Source organism: Nomascus leucogenys, chromosome 23 (assembly GCF_006542625.1).
Source record: "Nomascus leucogenys isolate Asia chromosome 23, Asia_NLE_v1, whole genome shotgun sequence".
In the NCBI taxonomy this organism is placed as follows: domain Eukaryota; kingdom Metazoa; phylum Chordata; class Mammalia; order Primates; family Hylobatidae; genus Nomascus; species Nomascus leucogenys.
Window position 1 is genome coordinate 8,906,060 of NC_044403.1, and position 11,021 is coordinate 8,917,080.

Genomic DNA, 11,021 nt, shown 5'->3' on the forward strand with positions numbered 1-11,021 from the left:
TTGTTAGAAATATCCTTTATTTCTTTTTTTTTTTTTTTTTTTTTTGAGACAGAGTCTCGCTCTGTGGCCCAGGCTGGAGTGCAGTGGCGCGATCTCGGCTCACTGCAAGCTCCGCCTCCTGGGTTCACACCATTCTCCTGCCTCAGCCTCTCCAAGTAGCTGGGACTACAGGCGCCCGCCACCACGCCCAGCTAATTTTTTGTAGTTTTAGTAGAGACGGGGTTTCACCATGGTCTCGATCTCCTGACCTCGTGATCCACCCGCCTCAGCCTCCCAAAGTGCTGGGATTACAAGCGTGAGCCACCACGCCCGGCCAGAAATATCCTTTATTTCTAAAAGGTGCTGTGGATATTATGTAAAGGTATGTTTGCTTAAACTTAAAACCATATTTAGAAGTAGATGCAAAACAAATCTGCCTTTATGACAAAAAAATAGGATAACATTATTTATTTCCTTTTATCAAAGAAGGTAATTGATACACAACAGGTGACTTGGTTTTAAGCCCAAAGGTAGCAGCAGCAACATTAATAATGGAAATAATTGAATAGTTATGTATGTAATGCCAGTCACCAGCAGGCTATTTCAAGGTCAGAAGTAATCACTCCATACATATTATTTCTATAACTACATTTAAATCATTACCAGGAACTGTTTTGTAGTGAACCTTGAGTATGTGCTGTTAATACACCAAATTGGGTGAAAAAATAAGGGATTCCTTTCAAAAGTTAAGTAAGTGTGTAAGAAATTATTTTGCTTATTAAATGTTCGGTAAATGGCATTCTCTTGTCAGTAAAATGGAGAAATAAGCTAAAAGTAATTGGCTAAGTCCTATTAAGTTACAGGATTAAGTATATTATATTTTCATTCAAAACTAGGTGCTCATTAATTTATAATCGGTAGTATAGCTAAATTGCTATGTTTGTATCAGAATTGAGCATAAAGTTGCTGATAATTTCTCAGTATGAACAGAAGTTGAAACCTATTTAGTTCAGTAGGGCAGCTCAGGGATTTTTTACACAACATGTATATCTTCCCATTTTAAGTTAGAATTATTTTACAACATCTGGTATACATAAACAGCTGGCACTGATTGTCAGCTAAATTAAGGTAGCATTGATCAATTAGTTTTGTTGGTATCTGAATAATAGCGTTGTTTCATAGCTCTGTACTTCCTAAGGAAGTACAAGGCTTCTAGCTCTTTCATTACAAATTCGCCCTGTGCAATAAGTTCTTTGATCTTCTCTGGATTCTTCACATCTTTGTTTTTAAGGAAAATGTTCTTCAAACGCTTTTTAAAATAGTCTGCTCCTTTTGGATAGTCTCGTCCAAGATACAGCAGCTTCAAAAAGAAAGATTATATATTTCTAAACAATCTATGTCATATAATAACATTTTTATAAAATTGGCAACATAATTACTTACATTTTTATAAAGTTTTAGTACTTCTCCTCTTAAAGAATTGGCCATTTTCATTTATCATGTAAATTATCCACTTTTATGCATAACATACCTAAAGAAAGGAAAATTTTTTTGCAATTAGCTGCATTGTAGTCTTAAAAAATAAAAAAAGGTTATACACATTGAGAAAATGGTAACCTTTTTTACATGCAATAAATATTTCTTGATAACTTTTTCGTTCCATGTACTGGGATATAGTTATAAACACTTACGATAAAATAACCTGCTGTCACATAATTGACGTTTTTCTACAGGAGACAATAAGCAAAGACAATTATGATTGTGAGAAGTCATATGAAGGAAATAAGATGAGAGAGAGAGTGGATTGTCACCGCAGATAGGTACGTGTACCTCCTTTTATGCCACAGTGGAATGAGTTAAACTAGATTTAAATCCCAGTTGCATAATGTACAGATTAATTAACCTTGCTGAGCCTGAGTTTTCCTCATCAACAAACGAGATTATCTTTACCCTGCTCTCAAGGCAAGGCCATATCCACTTGAAGGACATTGAGCAGAAGCCTGATCAAATATTGATGGGTGCTTATCCAAAGGGAGGCTGAAAACTAGCAGAAACTGGGTGAGTTAAGCAGGTTGGAATAGTAGATGGGCAGTAAGATTGGTGGTGAAGAGGCCAAATGAACAACCTGTAAGAGGGTGTCCCTGAGGAACAGGTGAAATCATGCTTCTTTATGTGTAATGTGTTAACTCTACTTTGTAGAGGAGGCTCCAAACTTAAAGGCATCATGACAGTCTAAACCTAGAAAATAATTCCCACTACCTGTTAGAGTTGAATAGTAAGCTCTTAACATTGCATCCTATCAGGTGGGTGCAACTGAAATTTGTTCCATTGTGATTGATAATTTTGATTACCCAATTAACATCGTATTTGCTAAGATTGTCCATTGTAAAATTATTTCTCCAAGGAACCTAGTCCTTTTAATGGAGAATAGCATTTAGAAACTATAATCTGGATGGAATGTTTTAGAAACCAAGGTCTGGGTGCTAAAAATGCTAATCACCATGGGACTGTCACTGTTGCCAGGTCCTCTAAGTGACAAGGCTGCAAGTGCATATACATGCAGATTTAGGTGTTGTGTGTGTGTGTGACTTTTATATTAATCTCCATATAATCTGCTACCTAACATTCAATTCCAATACTACAGGGTTTATTTTCATTTCCCCTCTTTACATGGGTTTAATACTCTTGCTGAACAATGAGAAGTCTGGTTCCCACTTGTCCTTAATAAATTTACTTTTTATAATCATCACCCCTCCTCTCACTATGTAATCAAATTCCTCTTGCTGTCACCATTCAGCACACACACTCTACTCTCTGAGCTCTGCCACCTAATGCCAGAGTGCCACCGCCACCATCCCACATGCATGGTCTTCTCCTCTTCCCCCTTTCCCCCAACCTACCCTTCTTGGGCTCAAACAACTTAAACTGCACCACTTCCTCCCTCCTGAATAAGACTCACCTTTTGTTCCCATTCCAAAAACCTGTGCCACCATTTCCTTTACCCTAACAGGATGCCCTCATCCCCTGCTAGGCCGCTGCTGTGCATAAGTAAGTCCCTACCCCCAGAGGCCCTCCTCACTGCATTTGGGCTCCAGTACCCCCTGCTGGGCTATTACCTTGCCAGCCTTTCTCTCGCCCCCACCTTCCCCAGATGCCTGCCTTGTTAACCCCCACATAATGACTTTTGGACTGAATTACTCTGAAGGGCAAGCAGGAAGCAACTTTTTTTTTTTTTTTTTTTTGCAATGGATTCTTGCTCTGTTGCCGGGCTGGAGTGCAGTGGTGCCACCTCAGCTCACTGCAACCTCCACCTCCCTGGTTCAAGCAATTCCCCTGCCTCAGCCTCCCAAGTAAGCTGGGACTACAGGTGTGTGCCACCACACCTGGCTAATTTTTTTTTTTTTTTTTTTTGTATTTTAGTAGAGATGGGGTTTCACCATGTTGGCCAGGATGGTCTTGATCTACTCACCTCGTGATCCACCCACCTTGGCCTCCCAGAGGGCTGGGATTAACAGGCATGAACCACCGTGCCTGGCCGCAACTTATATTTTTAAAATAGCCTTTTAGATCAGTTTTAAGGGTTATTTTATAGTTAACTAGCAGAAAATGTGGATTAAAATTACAGTACCGTACTCAATTAAAAATCATTATGGATTAAAATTACAGTACCATACTCAATTAAAAATCATTGTGCTACATAATTTAAGTTCTCCTGTTACTTCTGTTTTAGTTCAAGCCCAAAGTACAATAGTGTAGATTCTCATTGTGACCTCACCTGCCCCTTTAGGCATTTTGCAAAATTGACACCTTTTACAATTTGAAAGGCAGGGTGCCAGTGCCTTCTTGTATTTCATTTAATCTTAAATTTTTATATGTATTAGACATAGAAACTGCATAAAATATGAATGTACAAATTAAAGAAAGTAAAATATACATCCGGGTACCCATCATTCAAGCTATGAAACAGAAAATTAAGTCTTAGAAGTCCCCATGTGCCCCTCTCCAATTGCTTCTCCTTCCCCATCTCTACCAAGATAGCCTCTAATGACTTCCTGCTTATTCTCTTTAGTTTTCCCAGCACTCATGAACATTGCCCTAAATATTTAATTTTGGCAATTTGAGCAGCAAGCACAAATCTAGCAAGGAAAGGGGCAACAATGCTGCTGTTAATTAAAGCCAAACAGTCCTAGTCTGGCTTTACCTTCTCCAGGCTTTATGGATCCCTTCTGGAGAAGTTAATTTGCAACGTCATGAATGAATACTGGGCTCCTCACAACTGAAGCATGTGGAAAGATGAAAGTGTAGAATTGATACCTGATTTCTGGCCAATACATAGCAAAAATGGGAAGGAGGAAGACTATTTTCTGCTTTAAGCTCACCAACGCCCAACATCAGCTTTCAGGAATAGGTTGAAAAAGAAGGGTAAAAATGAGTGTCCTCAGTTGGTCCAGTCAGCATAGCACAGAAGAGAGCAGGAATTTCATTACCACATGGCCAAGACAAGGCAAATACCGGTAAGAATCTGAGCCAGGCTTGCCTGGGCATAATGTCCTCACGTTAAAAAGATGGTACAATGGCAGCAGGGATCTTGCTGGTAACAGCCATCAATGTGAGTCATGCTGCTTGACTCTGGACTGACTGCTCTCTACATCAAGAAGCACAACTGTTGTGCTGGAATCCTACTTGACCAGGGGCTCCCAGAAATTCCTTTTGCCTATCCTCTATGTTGATCATCCCATTTTCTACATTCCAAAGTGTTCAATTTCCTGGTTTTATTTTTGTTTCTGCGGAGCACATCCTAACTTCTTGAAAACGGTACATGGAAGGTAAATGAGACCCTGGATGTCTAAAAATGGCTGGCTCCCTCTATTTGTTTGATAGCTTGTCTGAGTATAGAATTGAAAGCTGGAAATAATTTTCTTTTCAACATTTTGAAGTAGTTGCTCATCTGTTTGCTTTTACCATTGCTATTAAGAAGTTCAAAGCAGTCCTGCTAAGTGATCCTCTGTATATGATGTATTTTTTCTCTCTCTCCCCAGAAACTTACAGAATCTTCTCCATGAAGATTTTGAAATGTTAGTGATGTGTTGATAATGGATTTATTTTTATCCATTGTGCTGGACACTCAGTTGGCCCTTGCAATCTGGACACTTGTTTCCTTCAATTCGGGAAAAAATTTTAGATGATTTCATTCATGATTTCCTCCCTCCCCCATTTTTTTTTTTTCTCCCTTCCTGGAACTTTTATTAATTTGGATGTTTGAACTTCTAAACGTGTTCTCTTCCTTTTTTCTCTACTATTTTCCATTTGTCTTTTTTTTAAGCATGGAGTTTCGCTCTTGTCACCCAGGCTGGAGAGCAATGGCCTGAGCTCAACTCACTGCAACCTCTGCCTCCTGGGTTCAAGCGATTCTCCTGCCTCAGCCTCCTGAGTAGCTAGGATTACAGGCGCCTGCCACTAAGCATGGCTAATTTATGTATTTTTAGTAGGGATGGGTTTTCACCATGTTGGCCAGGCTGCTCTCGAACTCCTGACCTGAGGTGATCCACCCTCCTTGGCTTCCCAAAGTGCTGGGATTACACGTGTGAGTCTCTGCGCCCGGCCTTTTATTCAGTTGTATGGGGGATTTTCTCATTTTCATCTTCCAAGTGTTCTATTGAGTTGTTCATTTCTGCTCTTCCTGGACAGTCAATTTTGACCACTCAGATTGCACTCAGCATAGCTGGAGACTACTACAGAGATGTTAAAAATACTCAAAAATTATAATAGAGTAGCCTGGGAATGGGAGTAGGGGCTGGAGACCAGGAAGGAATCAAAGATGCACGAGGCAACCTTTGTAGATAATGGATGTATTTATTGTCTTGATTGTGGTGATGGCTTCATTTATGTGTGTGTGTGTGTGTGTGTGTATGTATACATATGTGTATAATGTATATATACAGATCTATATAGTTAGTATAGATACTATATGGTATATAGTATGTAGTTTTCCCACCACTTAGCCTTGTTCTTAGACTTTTGCTGGCATTTCTATTACTTGCAGAAATATATTAAAATATATATTGACAAACAGAGGTAGCCAGCCATTTTTAGTATATAGTATATTATGGTATATATATCTACCATATACTACGTAGTATTTACTACGTAGTACATATATGTTTATGTACTATATATATCTACTATATACTACGTAGTACATATAGTAGATATATATAGTACATAGTAATTCCTTTTATTTTTGTTTCTATGGAAACAAATATGTATACTATATATGTATACTATATGTAGTATATATACTATATAGCACATATATCTCTATAAATATGCATATATAGATGTGTATATATATGAACCAAATTTATCAAATTATACTTTATAAGTGTAATTCAGTGTCAATTCTACTTCAGCAAAACTTTAAAAAACAATAGAAATGGTAGCCAAAGTCTAAGAACAGAGCTAAGAGATGCTGAAATAACACATGGAAGTAGAAATCCATCTAAACCACAAGGCTGCCAATTCGTGGGTAGGATAGGTGACTCTGCCTGTCCCCAGTCGATGGCTGCACAGAACTTGGGGTATGCCTCTCTGGGGAGGGAACCCTGGGAATATACACTTGAATCAGTGAAAAAATCTGAAAGGCACTTGCCGCCAGCATAGCAGTGAAGCCATGACCTTTTCTTGCTGAAGGTCATATATTTACTGCTTTTCTGGCTCCTCTTTCCTAGGGAAAAAAAAAAATCACACAGGAACCAACATTACTTCTACATTAATACTTGTAAAATTGTACTTACTACTAGTTAATGAGCTAATTCACATAACAAGCATACTATGTAGGCATTTTTTCTTTCCAAGTTCACTGATTCTTGCTTTCTTGAAATTTTCTGTTGTGTTACTTCAAATTGCTTTTCTGCTTGCTTTTGTCTCTGTCACTTCTGAGCTTTCTTCCAAAGTCTGGTCATTCTTTTCTGTCTACTCTTATGAGTGAAAAGACAAAAAAGCTTTTTAGATCTGTATATATGGGTGAAGCATATAGACTCTGGGCTTCACTTAGGGTGCTCTGAGTTGGCCTTTACTGGGGAACCTCTGATGTCAGTATCTTGGATTGCTCCTCCTGGGCTGGTCAGTTCCTCAGAGTTGAGGGTTCCAGTCTTCTAAGGATTTGCCTATTAAACATTAAAAAGTGAAAGAGGAATGCGGGCCCTGCATCCAGCATTATGTATACCTAAATTCACTTAACTTTGTTTCCAGTGTGCTTCTCTAGAATGCCTGAGGATGCCCCAGTCCAGGGACTAGTATTACTTTGTCCAGAAATAAACCTCTAGTCTTCTGTGGGAGTAAGGGCGTAGAGTTACTTAGAGGTGTTTCTCAAATAGCTTTCATGTAGTCCACTTCCAATTTCAGGGCCCCTGTCTCAGTGCCTTTTGAGAATTCTGCAGAGTGAACTGGGTTTTTCTGGTGTGCTATGTCACATTCATTCACCTGTTTTCCAGCTTCTTAAGTTTTATTGCTGTTATCTCCTGTCCCCATTTTTCCAATTTATTTTTATATCATTTTACTGTAGATTTAGTAGTTTTGGAAGGGAGTAAAATTAGATGAGGGTATTTAACCCACTATATTAACTACTTCATTTTTTAAACTTCTTCTTTTTTTCTTTTGGCAGAGAGCCATTAGCAGTGTGAAATAATCTTACTAAGAATGATTCTTAGGCTGGGCATGGTGGCTTGTACCTGTAATCTCAGCACTTTGGGAGGCCAGGGCTGGAGGATGGCTTGAGCTCAGGAGTTTGAGACCAGCCTGGGCAACATAGTGAGACCTTGTCTCTACTAAAAGTAAAAAAAAATTAGCCAGGCATGGTGGTGTATGCCTGTAGTCTCAGCTATTTGAGAGGCTGAGGTGGGAGGATCGCTTGAGCCCAGGAGGTTGAGGCTGTAGTGAGCCATGATTGTTCCACCATTCCAACCTGGGCAAAATTCATTTTGAGACCCTGCCTTCAAACAAACAAACAAACAAAAAACACCTCTTGGGAACCATATTCTTTTCACATAATTTACAATTAAATCTACATAGATGTAATTTCAAATTGCAAACTATAACCTGTTTAATGCCTAACAGCACAGCTTCATTTAATTCACAATTTGTAACTTGTGAAAGCTTTTAGAGACCTGGCTTAAGTTGTCCTTTTTAGTTGGTCTTTTTACAAATTATGTATTATAAAACACTTGCCTAGCAAAAATGTAACTAGTGTGGCTATGGTAAATTTGTTCTTCTTTGATATGTTAACTTATATGAATTAATGCAGTTTATCTTTTTTTTTTTTTTTTTTTTTTTTTTTGAGACGGAATCTTGCTCTGTTGACCCGGCTGGAGCGTAGTGGTGGGATCTCGGCTCACCGTAACCTTCCTCCCGGGTTCAAGCGATTCCCGTCTCAGCCTCCAGAGTAGCTGGGATTACAGGTGCTGGCCACCACGCCCGGCTAGTTTTTTGTATTATTTTAGCATAGACAGGATTTCACCATGTTATCCAGGATGGTCTCGATCTCCAGACCTCGTGATCCGCCCGCCTTGGCCTCACAAAGTGCTGGGATTACAGGCGTGAGCTACCACACCAGGCAATGCAGTTTATCTTTATCCAGTTGACCTTGAAGCATTTAGGTTTACTTTAGCCACTAAGAGAAATAGGTCTCCTTGGGTTCACAATGTAGTGAATAAACAATTTGAGTTCAGCAGGGCCCTGAGGCTGCTCCTGAACTCTGCATGAAGTCATGGAGGTTACTGTTTTAAGTAAAGAGCCAAGAGTGAAGGACTAAGAGAAGCCCCCTATTATTCTGAAAACTTGGAAGTGTGCGCTGGATGAGACAGCTGTTGCAGTCCCCATTGATAGTTTTCCCCCCTGTCATTCCAGGCTAAGGAGTTAAGACTTAACCAGTTCCAGTTCTAGGCTACTGGAGAATTGCCATTTTACTGGGGGTTATGTGGTGCCCAAAGTTGTTAATCATTCTTCCCCATGGGGTAGATACAGTGAGAGCTTCAGTAAAGCCTTTCCTCTAAAAGCCCACTATTTTAAGGTAACTTGGGATTACTGCACTATCTCCTTACCCCGATGAATCCCAATTTGAGTTGACTGAGGTGTTTTATCATTAAACATTAGTTTTACTGAAACTAATTTAAAAGGAAGCCTTAACTTTCATATCCAACAGCTATGGTAAACTGAGTAAGAACTCTGTACGAAGTCGCTATTAAAATGTTTTTATCTTGCTACCAGGATATGGATGTAAAATGCTAATAACTGTTACACAACCTATAATAGTTACAGGTTACAATAGGGATAATAACACTTTAACCCACAAAGACTAGCTTAGTCCTACTACTTGTCTATGAAAAATGCATGTAGTCAATAACACTGGAAGGGATCGAGCATTATAAACTTAGAATTCAGAGATGAGAAATGGTGCCAGTAATTTAAAAGTATTTCAGGTCTCATAATGCTAAAACAGGGTGTAGGTATGCCCTACAATTATAGAGAACTCAGTCGGGCTTGCGGAGAACAGCCTCACTTAATTGTAGTTTTCCTGTCGGTGTAAGGTGCCAGCGTTTCTTCATGTGCGAGGAGACTGAAATTCTGAAGGTAGTGGTTAGTACAATTAGTCTGTGACCTCGGGAAACTAATGAGTCTTTGGGGCCTCAGCGATCTTCATGTTAAGGAATATTTTACCCAGGAATTGCTTCACTTTCAATTCCTGTTTAGGGCGCTCTTAGGAAAAGGACACGTACTCTGCACAGAAAGTAAACAATAGAGCAGAGAGAAGAATCCGAAGGTCATTAATCTTAAAATAACCAACCCTCTGGAGCCAACTCACTTCTCTCTTTAAATTGCCAAGTGAGCCCCATCCCCCTGCTGGCTTAAACGGCAGTGGCCCAGGCCTCCCACCGGGTGTCCGCTGCATGAACCAGTCGCATGCCGGTTTCCTTCTCGAAACCCTCACAGAAAGACCCAACACACTCTAGGAAATAAACCGTCAACGTCAGGAGACGTTCAAAACCCTCTTCCCACACCCAGTGGTCCTCGCCCAGAGCATACTTCGCTTCCAGACCCCAGGATCAGGGAAACGGAACAAAACTCCCCGGCGGCGGCACTCACGCACTTTCCGGCACGCCGGGGCCGCAAAAGTCTCGACCACTTCGACTCCTCTGTCCGTCTACTGCGAAGCGGGGTGGGGTTGGGGGAGGTGGGCAACCTGTCAGTAAAGGGGGCGGGGCGCCGGCCGGAAGAGCCTCCGCGCGGCTGCGCTCTTTTCCTGGAGCGCAAGTGGGCGAGGCTTGTCGTCCGGACAACCCGGGAGCGTTTGTCCACACGATTTCAGCTCCGACTCTGCGGACTGCTGCGGTGGAGCTTGACTCGTAATGGTGAGCAAGGCAAATGAGGCAGACAGGTGGAGGGGCGGCCACTGATTCTGCTTCACCAGTGTTAAATAATGTAATCAAGAGCCGGTCATATTTTACTGCGAAGCGGGTGGGTTTGGGAAATAACTCATACCTCGGAGTGGGTAGGCCCTCTTCTTAGCACTGGCTTTCCTTACCTGGATCGGGCGGACAGGTAGGAGTCCCAAACCAGTTTCTGCAAACGGGAGATGGTCAAAGCTGTCACACGGTATCCTGATCTCGAATGTTGCTAAGCTTGAAAATTGGTCCCAACCTAGTAACTTCCAGTAATGATAGACGTTCCCACTAAATTTTCTTATTGCACCTTGGCGGAAATGTTTTAGTACCTCTCCAGCAGGTAATTAAAAGCTAATGCAATTTACTCTGCTTTGAAAAGATATTTTATGTCGTCTTTTGTGGGAATATGAATTGTTTTGTGATTCAAGGTACTCACCCTGCATTAGTTAAATATGATAAAGCTTCTCATTTTGTTTTTCTGCACTCCTCAACTGCCTTGTTTTCAGCAAGGAAAGGCCAACATGTAGCTATGAGAGTATCTCTGTCTGATTTTCTTCAATGTGGTTTCCATCATTTTCTATAATTAAAACCAGACGAAGTGGA

At 40.5% G+C, this 11,021-nt stretch overlaps 1 protein-coding gene across 6 annotated transcripts; it reads right to left on the minus strand.

The window, feature by feature from the left end:
• Positions 1 to 432: 432 nt before the first annotated feature.
• On the minus strand, positions 433 to 10,257 carry ETFRF1 (electron transfer flavoprotein regulatory factor 1). 6 transcript variants are annotated; one of them, XM_030804506.1, is made up of 4 exons: positions 10,124 to 10,228; positions 9,839 to 9,982; positions 1,423 to 1,510; positions 433 to 1,339 (listed from the first exon to the last, which is right to left on the minus strand). In XM_030804506.1, exons 3-4 carry the CDS (start codon positions 1,471 to 1,473, stop codon positions 1,118 to 1,120), a joined length of 273 nt encoding a protein of 90 aa, XP_030660366.1. In that variant the 5' UTR covers positions 1,474 to 1,510; positions 9,839 to 9,982; positions 10,124 to 10,228; the 3' UTR covers positions 433 to 1,117. The 6 variants fall into 6 exon arrangements, with proteins under 6 accessions (XP_030660366.1, XP_030660367.1, XP_003265658.1 ...); XM_030804507.1 differs by having other exon boundaries at positions 10,120 to 10,228; XM_003265610.4 differs by lacking the exon at positions 9,839 to 9,982 and having other exon boundaries at positions 10,124 to 10,257.
• Positions 10,258 to 11,021: the final 764 nt, after the last annotated feature.

Bases quoted from the DNA above. Each gene is read 5' to 3' on its own strand.
- ETFRF1 (XM_003265610.4), bottom strand. From the start codon at position 1,473: ATGAAAATGGCCAATTCTTTAAGAGGAGAAGTACTAAAACTTTATAAA. The intron at 1,340-1,422 runs GTAAGTAATTAT...TTCTTTTTGAAG, and splicing joins TACTAAAACTTTATAAAAAT to CTGCTGTATCTTGGACGAGA.